This window comes from Triplophysa dalaica, chromosome 13 (assembly GCF_015846415.1).
Source record: "Triplophysa dalaica isolate WHDGS20190420 chromosome 13, ASM1584641v1, whole genome shotgun sequence".
In the NCBI taxonomy this organism is placed as follows: Eukaryota; Metazoa; Chordata; class Actinopteri; order Cypriniformes; family Nemacheilidae; genus Triplophysa; species Triplophysa dalaica.
Window position 1 is genome coordinate 18,221,565 of NC_079554.1, and position 21,685 is coordinate 18,243,249.

Consider the following 21,685-nt stretch of genomic DNA (forward strand, 5'->3'; position numbering starts at 1 on the left):
GACACTGTGAAGCCACCCCCCTCATATCTCTGGTATCAAAAAAGTTGATAAGATTTTAGAGGAAAAAATATTTTAAGTCTTTATTTGTATTGTATATTTGCATATGTATGCATTTATTGATTATAACATAAAATAGGTTCATAAAATTCTTATGTGAGTTGATAATTTATATGAATTAATTAATATTAAACATCAAAACTTACCCGAGAACTCAGTGTTTGTTCACCTCACATCGTGAGATAGGCCACGGAGGTCTCTGATACTGTGATTAGACAGGATCAACAGAGACATGACCTAATGATCTGTTCAAGCCCTTCAGCTGAAAACACAGATTCTTCTGGCTCGTATGCAAAGCTAACACCAACGGGTTCCTGCACTAGCATAAGATTTTCAGTTAAAACCTTATCTAACCCAAGCTTGAATCATCTTAAAGTGGCAGTTTGTGAAAACTTCCCTACACACAAAAATAAGAAGTTTATTTAAGAGTGCTATTAGTATACTTCTTTGAACCTTAAAATGGTTTCAGTCTACTTTTAATGTATGGTAGATTACTTCTCAAAAATGTACTTAAAATTCTACTTATATTGATAGATAAGTTGAAGGATGTTTGGCCTATGCTTGTACGTCTCGATCAAAATTTGTAGAAAAACACAGAGACAGAAAAACAAATGTTATAGAAAGAGTACGACCATTCAAGTAAGCAATGTCAATGGAGTTTACAAAATTTTAAAGGGATACTTCGCCCCAAAATTATTTTTTTATTTTAAAAATAAAACATTATTTACTCACCTTTGAGTTGTTCCAAATCTGTATAAATGTATTTGTTTTGATGAACACTGAGAAAGATATTTGGAAGAATGCTTATAACCAAACATCAACACCCATTGAATACCAATGGTGGTCAAAAGTGCACCAGAACTGTTTGCTGTTCTACATTCTTCAGAATGTCTTCTTTTGTGTTCAACAGAAGTATCTTTTCCTACTATGGGTGTTGAGATCTGTTTTATATCAAGTTTTATTGCATCATTACAATCATAAAATTGTGAAAGATTGTTAAAACTCGGTTAAACGTTTGGCCATCCTAAGTAGGGCACAGCAAAGAATCCGCCGTCCGAGACATTTTTGTAGAGATACGCTTGGAGCAGGTCAGGCATGTGTGGAAGGCTGAAGAATGTGTGTGGATTGCACCAGAGGGAGCCATTAAATCAAGGTCATGTGATGCTTACCATCAGTCCAAAAACTCTTGGCTCTGTCACTATCCTTTGCTATAATATTCACAATATTCAAGTCATATGATTCTAGATCTTTATAAGCCCACGAGGAACCGCAGAAATGCTTTAGCTACACTGACAAAAGATGTTAGAAACGCAATAGAACCATTATAATTTTACATTTATTCCACACTGTATGCGCCTGTCGCGTCCGGTATAGACCCGGTGTAACAGCTAAAAGCTGTTATGTGTTTAACGTAAACCACAAAGATGACTCACGTGAACTTTTCATTGCTTTGTGTCAACTTCCTATTGAAACAGGTCTAAGATATAATAAAGGGAGTTTTATCTTTTTAAATAACCAGTATGCCTTGCAACAAACATGATAACTGATTTTATTGACCATTTGAAAATCAAAGATAGACGCTGTTCAATATTTATTTTGTTTTAGTAACAGTGTCTGTAATCTTCAATGGGCCTGTATCAACTCAACGTGAACTTTACTGATGTTTCTCCAATTTTCATTTTTAAAGAGTATGTCCTGGAGGTGTGGTTGTAATTCCCAGAATGAGGCTGTGGTGAGGGGTTGTCAGGGGTTGGTGACAATATAATCTCAGTGGTCTGGAAGTCATTCTGTACTTGTAAAAATGAGCTTGTTTATTTTTATCTATTGTGAAACAAACCTGCTTTATTGTGGTCCAGTTGAGATAGTTTTTCAACTGGTTAATGGCTCCTCTTTGATTCGGGCCTCCTTTGACTTGTAAAAAATGACTTAATTCTGATGCATGAAATCCAGTGGTAGTTTTTTTACAGTTTTGCTTGTTAAACCGCATTGGTTATAAAGATTTTTCATTTCACTGTGTCCATGCAGGGCCTATTAAATTGTTCCTCGTAAGTTTGAAAACAATAGTCAAATAGGATGTCTGATGTTTGAAAATCAGCCTGTTTCCATGTGTTTTTCATTAGTAATTCTTTGGAAGAGTTTTCAGCTATACCACCAACATCATGGAAATTCATTTTCTATTGTTTTGGGATGTCTTTATTAAAGCTGCGATCTGTAACTTTTGCCTCTTTATAGCTCTTGTGAATGGGGTAAGGAGTTTTTTATGTACTTAATTGCTTAACATTTTTTAACCCATAAGAGATTTGGATTGCAAATATAATTAATTTATATAACAATTATGATAAATAAATGTATTCAACTCCTTTTAATTGTAATGACAAACCTAAATGTGTTCTGACTAGCATATTTTTTCGTTTACTTCACATGCATGATTATATAAAATAACATACTACAAATATTGCTGCTGTCCTTCCGAAAACGTACATCTCTATGTTTTGTGATTTTTACGTTTTGCCATGAATTAATATTATTGGTCACAGAGTGTTTGTCACTGGGTTTTGCAAACGTCTGACCAATAAAAAATATTAAAAAGTGTTTTTCAACTTTTATAACACAGTATGACATAATTGAAAAAGTATTGTTGTTTTCCATTTCCTGTAACCAGCGAATCTGGACGTCAGAGATTTCTGAAGGACATCAATGATATAAATTCTCTCAAAGCATGGAAAACCTACGAGGTTATGCTGTTTTAACGTTAGAGCTGTTACTTTTATTTTACTATTCCTCTTATGCAAACATTTTTGACCTGTTTGGTTTTATCCCGTAGAAGCATCAGTCCAACCTCCCTCCGCTTTGACTCCAACATAGTGATGGATATATCAATGACTTTCTGCTGTATTTTGACCGTTTTTACACCGCTGTTTTGAATTACCAGTCATTTGGATCAAGAACAGTTTTATACTTGTTGGAGTTGATTTTGCTCAGAAATGGTAAACCACACCATGACAGTCTCTGTTGGGCAACATTTCCCAGCTGTTTCTCTTTAACACGTTCTGTTAACATGCGACAATATGAGTGGTAATCATAAAATTAAAGCACCATTAGCTCTGGTTTCCATTGGCTGTGGCACCTTGCAAGTGTGCAAACTCCCCAACACGGCACGTTTCCTGCCCCGCCTTTACCGCGCCATCTGGTTACTTCCAAAATGTTCAACTCATACAATGAATATAACATGATTTTCACTGCCCAGCCATGATGCAGAGGAACCCACAGCTGTAGTAACGGCCCTTGACCCTGCTCCCTAACACACAGAGTCTCCATCTGGACCCTGTTAGCTATACATGCCACTCAAGTTCTGCTGCTCCCCGTGAGCTCCTCACATGCAACCGCGGATGAAGACTCAGCAAAAAAATCAAGACCATCCCACGCTTTCATTTTTTCTTATTGTGCTTGAAGGAGTATCTGCGTATATGCTCGTATTTAGAAACGCCTCTAAGGTCTCCATTTTAGCTCATGTGGGGGCAGCAGTGTTTGGATTTATAGTAATTGGATGAAAAAACAACTTTAATCTTATGTAAACTCTTTTGGTATCCAGAGTCATTGGGGTTTTCACATGTTGCAATAGTTCTAGTCACAGCCAATGTTTACAAAGGAATGTTACAAGTTATTTGTCTAAAATGAGAAAATATTATCAACTTGATTCAGAACTTACAATTGAAGTCTTTGACATGATGCATGTAGGATAACTGTTCATAGAGACAGTTCACCGCAAAATAAAATTCAGTCATCATTCATTCATCCAAATGTTTATGACTCTTTCTTCTCTGAAGCCATGTCTCTGTGGTTTTGTGTCCATTCAGTGGAAGTCAATGGGGGCCAATGTTGTTTGCTTACTTTTTTCTTCAGACATCTTCATTTGTGTTCTGCAGAAAGTCATACAGATTTAGAATGGGATGAGGGTGAATACATGATAAAAGAACATTTGTTTTCTGAGTGAACCATCTCTGTGGAAATATGTCTCAGCAGAAACAACAGATTTAAAAAAGTCTAAAAAATTAAGTTTGATCTAATAAATCGACGATGTCTTTGAAAGAATTGTATTTTGGGCTGAAACGTCCTACACATGTTTAGTCCATAAGGCTCGTTTTGGTGTTCATGTGCTAAGCACATTTCGATTAACATTTAAATATTCAGGATATTTTGGACTCATGATGGAAGGAAAGAATTTTTCTGGCTGTTAAAACGATAAAAAACAATAGTTTGAAGGCAAAGAAACAGAGAAATACCTGGTTAGATTTTGGTTAGCGGTAGAACCTGCTCTGGCAATCTGCATTTCAAAGACGTAATGTCAGATATTCCGAGACCATCTTTGAGGATATAAAGACAGTGAAGCTCAACTGGAAGACACAGATTTTATTTTATGTATCTTCTAATTTTATTTTAATATGGAGGCACACATATAATCTTTATATTATCTCATGAATGAATTTCCAAAATAACTTAATGTTGCAGTTCAATACACAGGTTAGCATTATTGAATTAAATTCAAGTTTTAATTGATTTTCTCAACATTCCATGCTGTTTTTTGTTTGTTAAAACTTTAATTCTCTATTTAAACCCTAAACCACCCTTGTGTACTGTTGATGACATACCAGAGTCTTTTAACACAATAAATCATGCAGCTTCCTCTGCCAAAAACCCTAAACTGATGGTAATAGTTTTGAGAAAAGCATTTCCTCCATATGGTTTTAATAAGGAGTCACTGAGTCTGTATCGCAAATGTTTCGTTTAATTTCATTTTATTTATATGTTTTAGATTAAAATGTTTAGATTTTTTGATTTAAAAGATACAAACTATTTTTCTTGATTATTCATAACTGTTCATGTTCTGCGTGTCTCTGAACATGTTTATAGTTATACAACAAATTCTCCTGGCACAGTAATTTGACTGCTAAAGATGTCTTTCAACAATGCTAATAGTGAACTCAAGAGAAGTTTTTACAACCATTGCGGAAAAAATATTTTTTCTATGTCTGTCCAGAGGTTTTGTCTGATTTTGAACTCTCGGTGACAATATTTGCTGTTTTTTTTGGTTTATAGTGTCTTAAGGTTTATGTGCAAATCACAGTTCCCTAAACACTGGCTAAAAGTGTAATGTTTTACTGAGGCTGTCAGTTCATAGGGCCCAGGATGAATTGAAGGTGGGGTCCCATACACCCAGCATTGTAAAAACGTGTTTTCAACGGGTCCCCCTCCCCAGCATCCCTGGTTCTACAGCATGTACTTTATATTATGTCCTTACAGGTGGCTAAATGATTCCATCACACACAGGTTCCAGACATGCCATAAGTTCCCTTGATGCTACACTTAAGTAAAGAGACTGTTCGGATGGTGAAAATGACAAACCACATAGGTAAAAGAGAAAAGCTTTCTGCAGTTCAAACATCTGTGCTATAAAGATTTGTATTACACTCATGAGGCTTGCAATATTCACGCATCGACTCCCTTCAGAAGACCTTTGTTAATGCAGCTCGAGCATGTCGAGCCGGTCTATGATCGATGGATGCACCTTTTGGAGCTTAAAAAATTTGCCCCCCATGCATGTATTCACTCCCATCCTACCGCTTGAAAAATGATGGTATTATAATTTTGTCAGCATTATTCTGAAACAAGAAAGTCATATTCAGTCAGAAATATCGCTTCAAAGGGAAAGTTCACCCATTAACATCATCTTCTCACCCTCTTGTCGTTTCAAACCAGCTTGACTTTTTATTTTCTGCAAAACACAAAAGAAGATATTTTGAAGAATGTTGGGAACCGAACAAAGGCGTTGTACACTTTTGGACAGAATATGTTTGCTTAGTCATATTAGTTGCTTTAGTCACCTAAAGTTATACAATTTTACTTGTATAAGAAAAACAACACATCTGCTTGTCCTGAAAGGTCAGCATACACACAACAAACAAAAATGTATTTATGTCCCTGGTATAATAATTCATACAATTCAATCCTTGTTTGGATCATTTTCAAATAGGGTCAACCCACACAAAATGACTTTAGTGTTATTATGGCACAACAGGTCTAATATACTTTTCTCATGGTTCAGACATTTTATTTAATATCTAAGTTGCTTGCACGAAATGAATTCCGCATGCAGGAAAAAGAAGTTGGCCGGAGCGACTGGCGCTAAACATCTGGCGCAGTTTATTCTGGCAAGTCATATGTTATTCAGCAGAGGGAAAACATGACACCCTCTAGCTTTTCATTTTTCTAATTTCAATCTCAAAGCACAAGAAACAAGTATCTGCAGTACATTGTAATGTATACCGTATCTCGGGGACATGCATTCTGTTTGACAGTGACCCCCCCCCAAGTTATATCTCTCCGGTTCCGTGACTTTCCAAGACTGTCAGTTTTGACAAATCAATTTATCTTTGTAGAACCGCTCTTACACAATAGGAGGCCAGGGCTCGAAATCTCCAACAGAGATGTACAAACACATTACTGTAAGCTTTAATCCAGAGTTATTAATGATACACTGGCTCATTTCATTTGGTTTTTCTTCTATAAAAAGAAGTGTGTGACCCAAGGAGTGTTTTGATAGTTAAGATATACTTTGTGACATTAGTACTTTGAGAAACAGAGTTGTTATATTTGGCTGCTTTGATAGATGGTGCAAGGATCTCGGAAAGTCAGCATATTGAGTCATTACTCGTTGAAGAATTATGTTACGTTGTGTGTTAATGAAAATCTCTGACACGGTTTTGAGGTCACCATGGTTATTTGGGCTAAAGAAACCTTCCTCAAAGCCTCAAACATTATTCTAGGATGGGGTGAGTGAGCACAGATCACTATTTGGTCAACTGTGTCCTGGATTTTGAGACCTGCCTCCAGCTGCAGAGGCTCCTGTGCAGACACACAGGACGAAACACAGCCAGGCCTGTGCTCAAAAATGAGAAAAACACTTTTTTCTTATGTGTTAGGGCGATCACACTACAATGTGTTCCATGTAAATGCAAAAGAATAGGAATCAAGCACATGCATTGACATTTGTGACATTTGTCATTAGACAAGTCTATCCTGGAAATTCGTATAGCAAAGAGATTTGTTTGACCAGGAGAGAGTTTAAATATTCAATGGCATCTAATTGTTACTCTCATGGGATAAATAATTAAAGGGTCCATCTGTACAACATTTCGGTATTTGGATCTCTGCCCAATGACTGCATATTGATATCATTATTTTCACCATAACATAAATACAAAACTCAAACACAGAGGTGCAAAGGCCTAAGCATGCAAATAACCCCCTCTAGTCATCCCCAAACTTATGCATGCACATTATAGGACTGATTTTCACATTATATTGTGCTGCATTAAATAAGCAACAGATTTTATATTGCAGGCAGATGGATATTGTTAAAATATGTATTTTTGGTAACTCACCAATTCTATGCAGGCAGACATGGGGCTCTCCCCCTTAACACTTTCCAAAGTCACATAACTACAAACAGGCAACCAAATCTTGTCCCATTGGAACTCATTAAAAAGCTGTTCCTATCGGGTCTAAGGATTCATACGGTTCCCATACAATTATTGTTATGCAGTCCTTCCCACAAGGAACTAGTTTCATTTTTTTTTTCAATTTCGAGATGGTACTTTTCTGGATCAAAACTGGTAATTATCATGAAATGCAGGTTGGAGATTAAGCCATTTGCAAAGTAATGAACTTAAGGAAACCAAGGAGCAGATTTCCTCCAGGAATATACTGAGGTATTTCTTCACAAGCTGGGTAAAAAGGTGATCTCACACCATAGTGAAATGTCAACCATCCAGCCCTAACTAATGTTCAATGTTTTTGTAAAGGGTCTGGATCATTAGATGTCAGGTATAGGCTTAACAGAGGTACATTAAAAACAGCTTATTGTGTTTAAGTAAGTTGAGAGGAGAAGCACAAATCCCCTTAGTGAAATGGTAACGATATTCAGACAAGGGAAAGGCATGCATGCACTTACTGTCTCCAAATTTATTTTTGAACATGTAGTGTTGATCTAATTTCAACTGCTTAAATAAGCTACATAAAATGTATTTAAAAAAAAATAGGTTGATGCTGCATACTTTAGTAATACTGATGTTTTTTGTGGTGTTTTTATAGACTTCTAGGATATGCTACACATTTATAAATGTCCAATGTTTAGATCTTCGGGGGAATATTTGTTTTGGACAAAGTAATATAAGACATTACAAAAAAAGGGCAAAAGCATTGATATAAATTTTAAACGCAACGAGACCCACAAAATGCTTTTTCATTGAAAGGAAGGAAGATGTACTTTGAAACGCTTCAAACTATGGTGGGATAATGTGGGTCATCGGTCATCATCACAAATACTAAGAAAATCTCAAATTCATGCTAAACAAATAAATTAAGATGATAACCTAATTTGCAAGAAAACTGGAAAAAAAAATAAGTGTACTAGTACTGTAAATAAGCACCCATATGAGCTTAGATATGTTTTGCATAATTGCTGTAAAAAACAAGTTCCACTCCCTTATATTCATATTTCTATAAAACCCTTTACTGGAGTGCAAAGTGGTAAACTTATACGCTAACTCCCCTTATTAAGATGCAATGAACAGGCTTTAAAACTGAGCAAAATAACCAATGCATACAAGCACATTTGTTAAAAATATCTATATAAAAACATCATATAAAAGACAACTATTAAAAACAAAGGTTGTACTGTCTATTGCTAACAGTTCACAATAATAACTGCAATGCCAGCAACTATAAAGTTTTTTTATTCATGTGCATTTTGTTATAGATGCTGCTATTTACTGCAGATGCCTGAAAATATTTACTACACTCAAACTCACAAAATAAAAATTATGTATCACCAGAGTACCTGCTCTGAACTTTTATGATTATGACACAAATACAAAATGGATGCCGCTGCACTACTTATACTTTTATTAAGCGCCATCTGAATGTGTCACACAGTGCGGCAAGCATGCTTTATTAGTGCATTAAAGTACACAAGAATCACAAAAAACATTCTGTTCTTGGTATCTTTAAAACCGTCTGACATTCCTTGTCATAAAGTCAACTGGGAAGTTTCCTCATGCAGTCAATGTATTGTTTCGTAATCAAATGATTACCGTCAAAATAATGTTTCTGTTTGTGGTCAGTTGGCGGTAACACATTGATCAATGGTTTTATAGCAGCCTTGCTCGGTAACCATTGACGACACAAGCAAGTTTCATGTTGGCCAAAGTAGATTTTTTTTTTTTTTTTAGTTGTGGGCCATGTGTTCCCATTATTGTCTTGTTTTGAAAGAGCTCTTCAATGTACTTATCACTCTGTTCAGAAGGGCAGTCAGTGTATCAACATTTGGTCAACAAATTGACCCTCTTTTAGGAACAGAGAAATAATTTATCTGTTCATGACCTCTGTACAGGTTCCCCTGGTGGTCCAGGTGGTCCAGGTGGTCCACGTGGCCCTGGTGGTCCCGTAAGTCCACGGAGTCCTGAAGGACCATTAAGCCCATGTATCCCTGGGAGTCCAGCTTGGCCCTGGATCCCCGTAGGGCCCGTAGGGCCAGGAGCTGCATCCTTCCCAGGAACCCCCATGTCGCCCTTCAGTCCCTTTTCACCACGAGGCCCTGGTTGTCCTAAAGACCCCTTTTCCCCTTTAGGTCCAGGAGCCCCCTTCAAACCATTAGTTCCAGGTAAACCTTGATCACCCTTAATTCCTGCAAAACCCTTCGGGCCTTGAGACCCACGATTTCCAGCAAGTCCTCTGTCTCCCTTAATGCCTCTGAGGCCTTCAAGTCCTCTGGCTCCTGGTTCTCCTCTGTTTCCCTTTGGCCCTGGTGGACCAGGTAAACCTGTAAGAAAGAATGAATGAGGTCTTTATTCTTTCTGCTTCTGCTGAACATAGTTATGTCAGATATATCTTCTCTAGAGCTTAAAAAGAGATCCTAACATTTTCTCAAACATCATCGCTAAGCAACAAAATGTACTCTAGGATAAGACTGTGCAACTTATTTAATACAGGTACAACCAAACCTTTCAAAATGGTAAAGTTCTGGATCAGCTGTGCATGACTGGTGTCCACCAGTTTCATCTCCTCCATCACCATGGAGAGGTTCCTCACATCGACATCAAGGCGAAGACTCAGCATCATGTACTGCATCCTGAGAGTGTCCGCCAGGTGAAGAAGCAGCAAGACAGTGTTGTTCAGGCTCTGCAGATCTTCCGTGTGACTGCCCAGTCTGGATTGGCAAGAGGAACTTTCAATGTTGATGTACTTGTACATGCTCTGAACATGGCTGACGGTAGCGTTAATGCTGGAGGAGATTGTGTCGATCTCCATTTCGATGGAATTCATTCTTGCATCCAGGGTTACAAATCGTTCCCCGGTACGGTTCTCATAATACTTGGCGTGGTACTGATGGTCATGCATGTTCTCCTCGTGTTCATCGATGTAGGAAGACACATTATCTAGTTGCATCTGAAGGTTCATGACCTGTAGGGTAAGATCATGAATCATCTCCGAGCTCATGCTGATCTGCTGGTGGGTAGCAGAGACGGCACTCTGAATTGTTCTTAGGGTCTGCGTGGTCACACTGGAGTTGGATTTGAGCGTGCTTAAACCTCTGCTATAGTTCTGCCAGTCCATTGTTATTTTCTGAAGCACCAAGGTCTCCTCTTCGGCCTTCCTCTGAAGAGCACCTATCCACAACGCACTGAGAGCAACGGTTGTGTTGACCTGTTGCATTGTGGCCTTCAAATCGTATTGATCTTCCACAAGAGTTTTCAATCCATGATCGGTTTCGTTGATGACAACCTGCCAGCCGGTCACCTGATCCAAGTATTGGGCCAAAGATTGGTTAATACGCTTGATGGTGATTCCAAAGGCCTGAAGATCTCGCGTCATTCTGTTGCTGGATTGCATCAGACTTTGCTGGGATTCAGTGGACATGTCCAACTGGTGTTCTTGTCCTAAAACTTTTTTCTGGATGTCCTCAAACTCCTTTTTTAATCTGGCAATCTCCACTTGGAATTGTGTAATGTCTAAACAGTTGGAGTAGTTGCTTGTTGTACTGAAGTCTGTAAGAAACCATCAAATTGTTAGTGTCTTTTGTGTAATATCAAGAAAAGATACATAATAATGTACAATACAAAATTTCTCATATGAATGTGATATCTACCGATGCCGATTCTAAAGATTACCTTAATTTTTCTTAACTTTATGAACGTCATTCATTCTTATAATGACTTATAATATTGGACATCGAACTGGTGATGTTTTGTAACATTTTCTATACACAGAGCACTGATTCATTGAATTTTCCTGTCCTCTTTTGATAGCCGATAGTGTGAAAATTACCTTTTATCGACCAATACCTATATTTGCTAATATATCGGTGCATCTCTACAAAATGTGTTTCAAAGTAAGTTGCAATAAAAAGGCGTATTTGTTTGTTTTAGACAGCTTTATCGTTGTTATTATTTGGGTATTGTAAGGGGTCATGTGTTTTTGTCGTATTTTATTTTAAAATTATTTTTGCAGTCATTGTTTTATCAGAGCCAAAAAGTTCATCTAACGGAAGTTCAAAACGCTGGAGTGTCACGTGATTAATGGAGCCTTCAGATAGTTCCAGGAAGTTATGTTTTCTCTTTGAATGCTATATTTCTTTCATTTTTTATTCATTAAAAGGCTTTCGTCTTTAAATGGGTTAGAAGTAGACATCAATTGGTCTGTTTAGTCGCTAAACAGTCGCTGATGTGATGTGTTGTGATGAGTTGTGATGTGATGTGTTTTGTTGTGATGTGATGTGATGTGATGTGATGTGATGTGTTGTGATGTGGTGTGATGTTGTGTTTCTGTTTGTCATGTCTGATCTTGTTTATGTTTCTCGTTCTCTGATGTTAATTTCATTTAGACAATTAAATCACTTAAAAAGCTACACTTATCCTCTTTGTTCAATGCTTGGACTACTCATTACAGGTAATACATGTTTCCTCATGAGGTTGTGCTCTCTGAGGGGTTTACCAACCACAGGAAGTGATCTGTGAGATCAGATAAACAAATGCGATAAATCTATGAGATCTACTACAGAAGCAGCTGCTGTGAGTTGGGCGTTCTTGATCTCAGATTGTAAAATAAGACGTTTTACCTTTTATACTCTCTTGGACTTTGGAAATCTTTTTGTGGTAAGACAATTCCTCTTCGGATAAGGTGTCGACTCTCCTAAAGACTGTGAAAATGTATTTACATTAAATTAAATTCAGGCAATGTGAAACAAGAAAATATTGGAGCGCTTCATGCAAAGTTCTAATTTGAAATATCGAAAAATTCATTTGTGCAGTTGCAACAGTGCACCAATTGCATTTCTTTGAATATCAGCCAACTTGTACCTCCTTAAAAAAATGTTTTGGGAAATCTTTTCAGACGCTTTATAGACCGAGGCTTAATCTTGGACTTTGGGGACTGGTAAAGTGTGTAATGGGTTGTTGCTTGTGGTCGTAATTTAAATTCCAGCTGCATGTTTCATCTGCTGTATTACAGAAGGTGATGAAAAGAGATTTTCTACAGATTTCCTCAGATATACCTGATATTTTAGATTCATTTCCTGAGGTCCTTATCAAAACTGTACGCTATGTACATTTTGTAAATTATACAGGTTGTAACATTCTGAAATGTCCAGTACTTTTGTCTATTATTTAAACAGTTTCCTTCATTGAAGTATTTATTTATTCCTAATTTGCTCCATAAAGTGTTTTGACATAAACAATGCATATTATTGTTTATGTGCTGTTGATGTGGGTTGATATTTATTGCAATCAACAGATTTGAACCCTTTTCTTAATTTGAAGTATATTCAGTTGCAAAGTGGCCATATTAATAAACACGGGCTTGTTCTGACCTTTTAAAACTTTTTTCTTTCTCTTAAAAGCAAAATAGAAAGGAATTTCTTTGGTATCACTTTGCAATTGCAAAGAGAACAAAAAACAAACCATGTTGTAAACAGGGCTTATTAATGATGTGTTTTAGTGGGATATCAACTTACCAAGGGATGCCAAGACGGCCACAGCAATGATGAGCAAAGCTAAAAAGCCATAGAGCATTTTGACAGCTAGCTGGAGAGAATGTGACTGCTGGCATTTCAAGCATCCACCTCTTGTCCTTCCTGTGCATTTAAAAAGACACTCAGCTTTTATGACTGGTATTCGGAACTTTAACTTTAACTAACCATTATATCCAAACTTCTTCTCAAAATCAACATTAAAGATAAAGTGTGTCTTTGTTCTTGTTCTTTCTCGTTTCAATTCAAATTTAATATGCACGGAACTATACATAGACAACTATACATTTACCATTTATGGTTTGATTTCTCTAAAATGTTGACACTGTGATGCTTAAACTTTGGGCATTCTGGACTTCACGACGGAGCGAAAATCAAGTACAAAAAAGTAATCAGGGTATGTCTTGCCTAATATTTTTCAAACTCAGGTTTTGGACATACTACTCATTTTACATAGCATGGTTAGGTGATTTCAAACAAAGGGTGGACTCATGTACATATAAATGTTTATCAAGCAAATCGTTTTAAATCAAAAGCACCACTTTTTCCAGGAATAAACATTAATATTAAAACGGTGAAAAAAGTGATGTGCACTCTGAGAGCAATACATTTCACAAAGATGAACTTTTCTAACCTCTTGAAGGAGGATTATCCTCCTCTTCGCCAGTTAAGTCCTCTGCAATGAAAGATTGTACAAAACATGAACATGATGTCATGACTGTCAAAGGTATCACAGTCAAATAACATGTTCTGTTGGAGTCTTTAAAGAAGAACTATTACAAATGTACATACCATTGAAAAGCTGATTCTCGTAGCCACTGTAGCTATCTGGAAGAGAAAAGGAAGGTTGATATTACAAATTTATTGTAAATTATAATCTAAGGGAAACAACACAGAATTTATTTTCAGCAACATAGATTTTAAAATTCAAGCCAAACTGCCAGATCTGCTTGCAAGAAGTCTCTTGAATAAAGAAAACAGTCAACTTGGGGGCAGATTTATACTTAGTGAAGTCATTATTGGAAAGAACCTTAAATTAGCAAAATATTATTACATATTGAGGGAAGTGTTATGTTTTTCCAAATTTCTAAACTTTCGCATGATTCATATTCTCGGGGAGGAATAAAATAGCACGGGAATGTTTTATGTGTCAGATATGCACTTAACCTAATCTAATGGGTTTAGCAGCCCATGGTGAGTTTGTCTTCAATGGAGTTCATTTATATGTTTTATGCAATCTTTTAAATCAATGTAATTCCACACTTTATTTATTTAAAATGACAAGTCCTTGAAAAACAATAAGGAAGACCAATACAATTGTAGATTTTAAACACTGACATAAAAAATGATAATTGTATGTCAGAATGCAATAGAACAAACCAAACCGACACCAGCAGAAAGATGCTCGGGTACAAAAAATAACTGCAAGTGGAAAACAACACAACTGTTATTGTCAAATGCCAGGGAGATAAAGCACAACCAATTTAACCAAACGCAAAGGGGGGTGGGATAATACAGTCATCTGTTATGTAAACCTTCAGTACATTTGGTGCTATAAACACCTGAACTTTACATTAAAGCCTTGAAATTTAGGATTGTTCTGCACTAAGGTTAAGACCACCCATGTATAAATCAGTGGGAAGAAATAGAGACAGCGCACAGGAAGAAGCATGAAAACATTTCCCTGGAAGGATGCAATCTACCAAGTTGTGCATCTGCACAGCATCATTGGAGGACGGACTATGTCTGCTTGGAAAAATTGGGTAGACAACTAAATAAACACTGTAAAAAAGTTGTTTTCCGTTGGTTCACTTTTAAAAAATAAGTTACCAAGCTGCCAACCAACTGACTTATCATAAGTTGAAACAACATTTTCTACAATGAGGGAATGACAGCTGTCTGAAAAGATAAATGTATATAGCTCATTGCTTCAATTGGTTGTTACTGGAGGAGGTACAACACTGACAAACCCCGGTCATGACTCGGAGCAGGCGCTTTGCAAACCAGACCAGCTAAACTCATGTTCTGAGGTGAGATTGTTTATTCCCATTTCTCAAACAGCTGAAGTCAGGTCTGCTGGACCCAGAAGGGGCAAAATCAGGGCGAGGAAACGAAGGTTGGGGGATTCTGGAATGTGCAGAGCTAAAGCAGGTCTCAGACGTTTCCTCGCCCATCCTGGTTACACAGGTGGAAAAGACTCAAGATTGGCTCTGAATCGTGGTACAGTGTAAATTTTGCCAGGAGTACAGAGCATAAGGAGGAGACCTTTACAGTCTGCACTGAATGTCTGCAAAACATCCCTCGCAAAGCCAGGAAATGTACCTTCAAAACCGCCATATCCAGACTAACAGAAGTACACTTGAAAGCTATCAAAATTATAAATGGACAGACTGTTTAATTTATTTGACAGTTCATTTATGGTCCTAGGGAATGGAAAGTCTTTTAGTTTGAAGTCTGAAAACATAAGTCTGAAAACACATGCTAGTGTTTGTAAAACAAGTCTGTCTACTTTAAAATGTGATGTAAGACTTAAGCAAATCATGCATTACGCAACAGAGAAATAAATTAAATGGTGTACGAGTTTGTAATCTCGTAGATCTGGTTATGTTAACCATTTTTGTAACCTTAAAAACAAAATAAGGCTCATTAAACAAAATTAACTCTGTCTGTTTTGGTGTCCAAGTAGATTCTAAACAAGCAATTCATACAAGGGTTCATTTGCAAAAAACAGATAACACTATTTTTTTTAATCTTGTTGTTCTATTGTGCATTCCAGTGCAGTTGGGTTGTTTTGATTTAGTAATAAGAACAAAAAAGTACAGCTTACTAGCATAATTAAACACAATGAACACATGATAAAATAATAAAAAACACAGATACAATCTTAAACCTGAGATGTCTAAGGTGTTGAGCAGATGTTTTACAGTATGGAAAACAACAACTCTGAAAAATTGCAATATGTGATCATAAGGGTCTGCTACACGTCAAACCTTCCTCTCCTCCAATATACCTACATACATATATTTTGAAAGATGGTTCTTTAATAAACCTTATGATTCCAGCTCAAATCAATTGCAACCCTGCAGACAGAGATGTAAGACAAATCATTTATTCAAACACACTGGTCGATATCTTCAATGTCTTATGTTTACCAGAGATTTCCAAATGATTCTGCCAAAGGAAAGGCACTGTACATTTAATATAATTGACCTTCAACCAAAGGACTTTGAATGTTGAGTTTGTGTGATGTTCAAATTAATGATCTCTGTGTTCCCAGTGTTTTTATGCTTTGAAGTGGAAATCTGAGCTAAAATGGACATCACACATCAAAACATTCAGTCATCATGATATTTTGTGACCAGAAGAAAGGATTTGGCTGAGTAGCTCTGACAAAAATGCCTGAAATCTGAGACACAAGGCAGAAATGTTGAGCAGGGTCTTTCCAAACCACAGGGATTCAACCATAACAGAGACAAGTGTCTCCACCGTTCTGCTGGAACTGTTATTGGAGTCCAATGAAAATTGAATGCATTCTTATAATTACAGTCTTGCTCTTATAGTTTGGAAATGAAGTTAAAAAAATTCAACCTCGGACCTCTTCTCTCCACCCTCACATGCATGTTTACAGTCACACATGGGTCGCCTTCATTTCATCAAAGGACGCATTCTATTATGTTTTGTATCTTGTTTTTAACGGAAGACATTTTCAAAATATCCCTAAACCCTAGGCTTTAATCAAGACAAATTTGTTTCATCATCTTTCTGTATTCAGTTATAGTTATAAACAAATGTAAAGACCAAATGTTTTTAATAGATCTGATACACTTCAACAGATACAGCCAAAGTAACTTATATAATACAATAGTTTTTTCTTTAGGAAAGAGATCTGAAAATACAGTCTATTTACGGATCATCAGTGTTGGGTTACTAGTTACTAAGTAATAAGTTACTGTAATTGAATTACTTTTCCAATGAAAAAGTCAAGTAAGGGATTAGTTAAAAAAATTCTGTCATGTAGTTACAGCTACTTCTGATGAAATTAAACTAAATACCATGTGTAAAATGTGTTTGTGCAATAATGGAATAGACAACTAATAAACTTGGATAACTATAAAATCCATGCTTTAATGTATAATTCTCACATTGTTTATACTTTGGTCAGTTAATAATACTACTTAATGTAGTTTTATATTATTTATTTGAATGAATGAAAAGAGCCGTTTCATGTTTTTCCTTGATTCACTTGACTATTCAAGGTTAATATAGGATAATGAAAATATTAAGTAATTAAATAAACTTTTTGGAGTGAGTAATTTGTACTCTTATTACAGTTTTGTAAATGTTGTTAGTAACTCATAATTTATTTCTTTTTCACAGTAACTTGCCCAACACTGCAGATCAGTAATGTATGCGGATAAGCATAAGCAAAGGTTTGCACTGGCTCCACACCTGCAGCTCAGAACAAGAATGAAGAACATTGCACAAATCTCACTGAACATGAGGAACGCATTAGAAACCCTGCTCTTTCATGACTCTCTGAGTTACGCATTAAAAGAGAAGGAAATTGACCTTGTGCAAGTTTTCTGTGAATAAAGATATCCTCGCCCAAGTATATAGATCCATATATTTTAAAGAACTTGTTTTGTCGTAGAGTATGTTGACAAGAGCCAGTATCTTATACACCCTGCGGTTTATGTAATCCTAACCCAAATATCAACAGCAAACAGTCAAGCTGAGAGTGTTGAAGGTACTGTATAATGTACTTCACAGTCAAATAATGAAAGACAGCCCCGCATCCAAAATCAACAGTTTTCCTGCCTCTCTTAACCTTGCGGTCTTTAATGTTTACTGTCAGCTCATTCGTGTACACTTTCAACTCTCATGGATAATATATGTGCTTCCCATGTGGCAAAACATGACACATTTGTCACAACAAAAACTTTGCTTACCTTTCATGTTGACTCTGTACAGCTGCCGAGGAAGGGCTGGTGAAGCTCAGATGAAATATCTTAATGCACCTGTTTGAAAGCACGAGCTTGGGATGTACGTCAGAAACCAGTCAAAATCCAAAACTCCAATCGCCAAGAAGCATTCTTGTTGGTTTTCATCAATAAAAAATGTCCCAAGATGTGGAAACAGTCCAATGAAATGTTGAACAATAATATAGCAAGCAACAGCCGGTGTATGTGGAGAGCCCTTCTAAAACATGCTGCCTCTGCTTTAGAAGCAAGGGAGAGTCATACCTTGGACAGTTACAATGCGCAGCTTTGGGAAACATGAGGGTGAGTGGGAGTGAATGTTTTTGTGTGGGAAAGGGAGGGGGCAGATGAAGAGAAAGGAGGAGAAAAGGAGGCGGTGGGACGGTGCATGTGTGGAGTTTTCACCAATGGCCTAATTGTTAACAAATGTCCAGTATTAGAGTAACACACACCTTATCTTCAGAGGCCTGGGTTGTTGGACAACTTTATGCTCGCCATATGGTAGAAAAAGGGACAAACTGTTGCACAACACTCTGTTTGTCAGACATAAACAGCTTTCACAGATGTACCGTGCAGCTTTACGCTTTTAGCACGCTGTCTCGATTGAAAACGGTACAAGTGTGTTTAAAATTGCTTTCTGGGTTCAAATTATTTTGGGTTGCTTTTAAAGGCATGATCCAGACCTTTTCGACAGGAATGAGGAACTAAAGTTTGATCACCATTAACAAACCACTCTTTTTCTTTACATAACACTGTCCACATGTATGTTACATGTAACATAAATGTTAAAAAAATGTATGTTATTTTTTTACTGAGTTTTCATGTATAATGTCAACAAACTGTAATTTTTTAAACTTGTGGATTTTTTAATAGTCTATATATGAAATACAGTATAAAAATGTCAATTTACAGAAAAAGACTGCAAGAAAAACATGGAAAATATGTAATTTTACGGAGTAAAACTTTTATTTTTAAGGTAGGCAATATTTCTGGCGCCCCTGCTGCCGGAAAAGGTTTTTTTCTTTCTATTTTTGAAGTGCAGAGAAAACTTTAACAAGAAAAAAGTTGCCAGTAAAAACTGTTCTTTTAATGGTATAGGTTTGGGCAGCTGCTGGAAATTTTCCTTCATTTACAGTGATATTATGTGTAAATTATTATGTGTGTCTGTTTGTAATTTGTAAAAAATTTATTTGAAAAACAATAAGAATATCATTGTATTGAAGCTGGCTCTTCATCTGAGGATCTATCATTTGTGCTGCATTAGAAACCATTTTTACATACAACAGACACATTCTGCATTCGTCTTTGATGAAATTAGATTAGATTCAACTTTATTGTCATTACACATATACAAGTACAGTGTAACGAAATGTAGTTTAGGTCTAACCAGAAGTGCAATTAGCAAGTGCAGATATACAGTGTGAATAAATACAGAATACAATATTAGGAAAATAATTTACGATGGGCATGTACTATGAAAATATGACAATCGGTATGTACTATGAACAATATATACAGAAGGCTATATACTGTGAACATTAATGTACAGGGGGTTATGAACAGATAACAATATAGACTATACAATAGTGCAATAGTGCAAGTGACTTGAGTGTGCATTAGTTACAGACATTAGCTGTAAATGTGGCTTCACGACACATTTAGCATCAAAGCAACTGATTAATTTAAACCATCTTAACTTTCATCGCCTGCCATGTATTAGTCACGGATGAATATCACAACCATAAATACAATAATATCATAGAATTATATTTACCGTATCAATAAGTAAAAAAGGGTCACAAGAGGAGATTTCGGGAACCCGCATATGGAGATTTTGTAATCAGGGGTCTTCAAATTCTATTTGGTGAGCTGGAATATGAGAGAAAAAGAGGATGAAGATTTCTGTTTTTCTCCTGTTCATTTGGACTTCTGCTTCACCTCAAGATCATTGTTTCGTTATATTATTGCTTATCTGAGATCACCAAAATGAAAAAAATAACAAACAAGAGAACAGAGGTTGAATAATCTTGACTGAATTTATCATGAACAATGAACATATCATGATGGTTTGAGAATGCTTTAAATGATGTATTAAACGTGTTTCCTACAAATTCAAGTTCAAATTTTTTATTTTTATAGAAAGGGTACTTTTATTATGAAAATAAGGAACACATTCATGTACTGTGGCATTTTGATGGGACTCAAAGTTACTTCAAATAATGTCATGATAATTAATAACATTGAATTTCTGCTTTGGGCCATTGCACTTCCTTTAGCCTTACTCGCGTGTGAAGTGTTTTGCTCTCACAAGAAGTTCTAATAAATAAAAGCTGAACTGAACTGACCTACAATAATCAGATTGGTATGGTGGATCTGATATGTTAGCAAGCTCTTATTTCGTCAGCGTTTCAACATACATGTGTGCAGAAGTAGAAACGCCTTAATGCGTCTCTAGAGACTGAGTGTTATCTATAGATTGTTGACATACTTATAACCAGCATCTCATGATGTTATGCAATTTACTGTAAACGGTTACGCAAATACGCAAGTGTCGCTATTACACTAAAACAATCAACACCATCTGAATTCTGGTTGTTGGAGGCGAGTATGAGAGAAGGTTTGCTGTTAATGGCACAAACACACCTCCAATCATGGTGACGTGAAGTTTTAGCGCTCGTCCATTACTTCAAAGCACCAGCTTTGATCTAGTGACCAAAACTGTAAACATTGCCGAACAGAGTAGTTTAAAAGACTGGCGTGAGGATTCATCTGGCAGTAGGCCTAACTGATTCAGATGGCTTTAATAGTAAATAACTAACAGGGGAAAACTACATTACTGATGCTTACTGTTGTGTAGCACACATATGTCACATCTTGTTTTGAAAAGAGGGTGTTTTTTTCTTCCATGTTTTCAGAATGTGCAAACAAAGTTTTGTACAGCTGAATGCAATCCAAAAGTTTCTTCCTGAATGTAACTTCAACTCGCTGTTATGCACTTTTATGAAGACAGTGTTGTCATTTTTTTACTTTATTTGGGAGCTGCATTCCTGCTGGTTTGACTCCACTCCACAGCTGTGCTTTTTGCCTTGGATATGATTCACTGCCACCTAGAGGACAGCAATGCACACCGCATTGACTACAAAGTTACCGATGTAACTGTTTTGGAATTGTGAACCAATGTCCTGAGATTGTTATAGGTTTGACAACCAGTGGAAGACAAGGAGGGTCATCCTTTTTGCCATCTGCTAAAATAATTTGCATTATTTTGCTATTTGGTGACTTCGGCTAGGAAGAGCACACTCCACCTTTGATTCAAAAGTGTGATGGAAAGATATTTCTGAGATAACAACCGGCTGCCTGTACTCAATGCCTTATAAAATGCAGTTGTTCGTTACTGTAAACAACATGGCGAAATCCATGTAAGGGCACTCGTGGTGTATGTTGCCTATAGCGTTTTCTAAGGTAATAAAAACTTATGACATAGAATGAAAACATAACCAACATTACCTCTGAAGACATAGTTATGTATATGATATTGCATTTCTGTCAATAGAGCCTTCATAAA

General features: G+C 36.5%; 1 protein-coding gene across 1 annotated transcript; it reads right to left on the reverse strand.

The window, feature by feature from the left end:
- Positions 1–8,836: 8,836 nt before the first annotated feature.
- On the reverse strand, positions 8,837–18,407 carry scara3 (scavenger receptor class A, member 3). Its single transcript, XM_056764418.1, has 7 exons — positions 18,091–18,407; positions 13,934–13,969; positions 13,776–13,817; positions 13,127–13,246; positions 12,233–12,313; positions 10,119–11,162; positions 8,837–9,937 (listed from the first exon to the last, which is right to left on the reverse strand). The coding sequence occupies exons 1-7, from the start codon at positions 18,095–18,097 to the stop codon at positions 9,492–9,494; spliced, it is 1,776 nt and encodes a 591-aa protein (XP_056620396.1). The 5' UTR covers positions 18,098–18,407; the 3' UTR covers positions 8,837–9,491.
- Between the last annotated feature and the right edge of the window lie 3,278 nt (positions 18,408–21,685).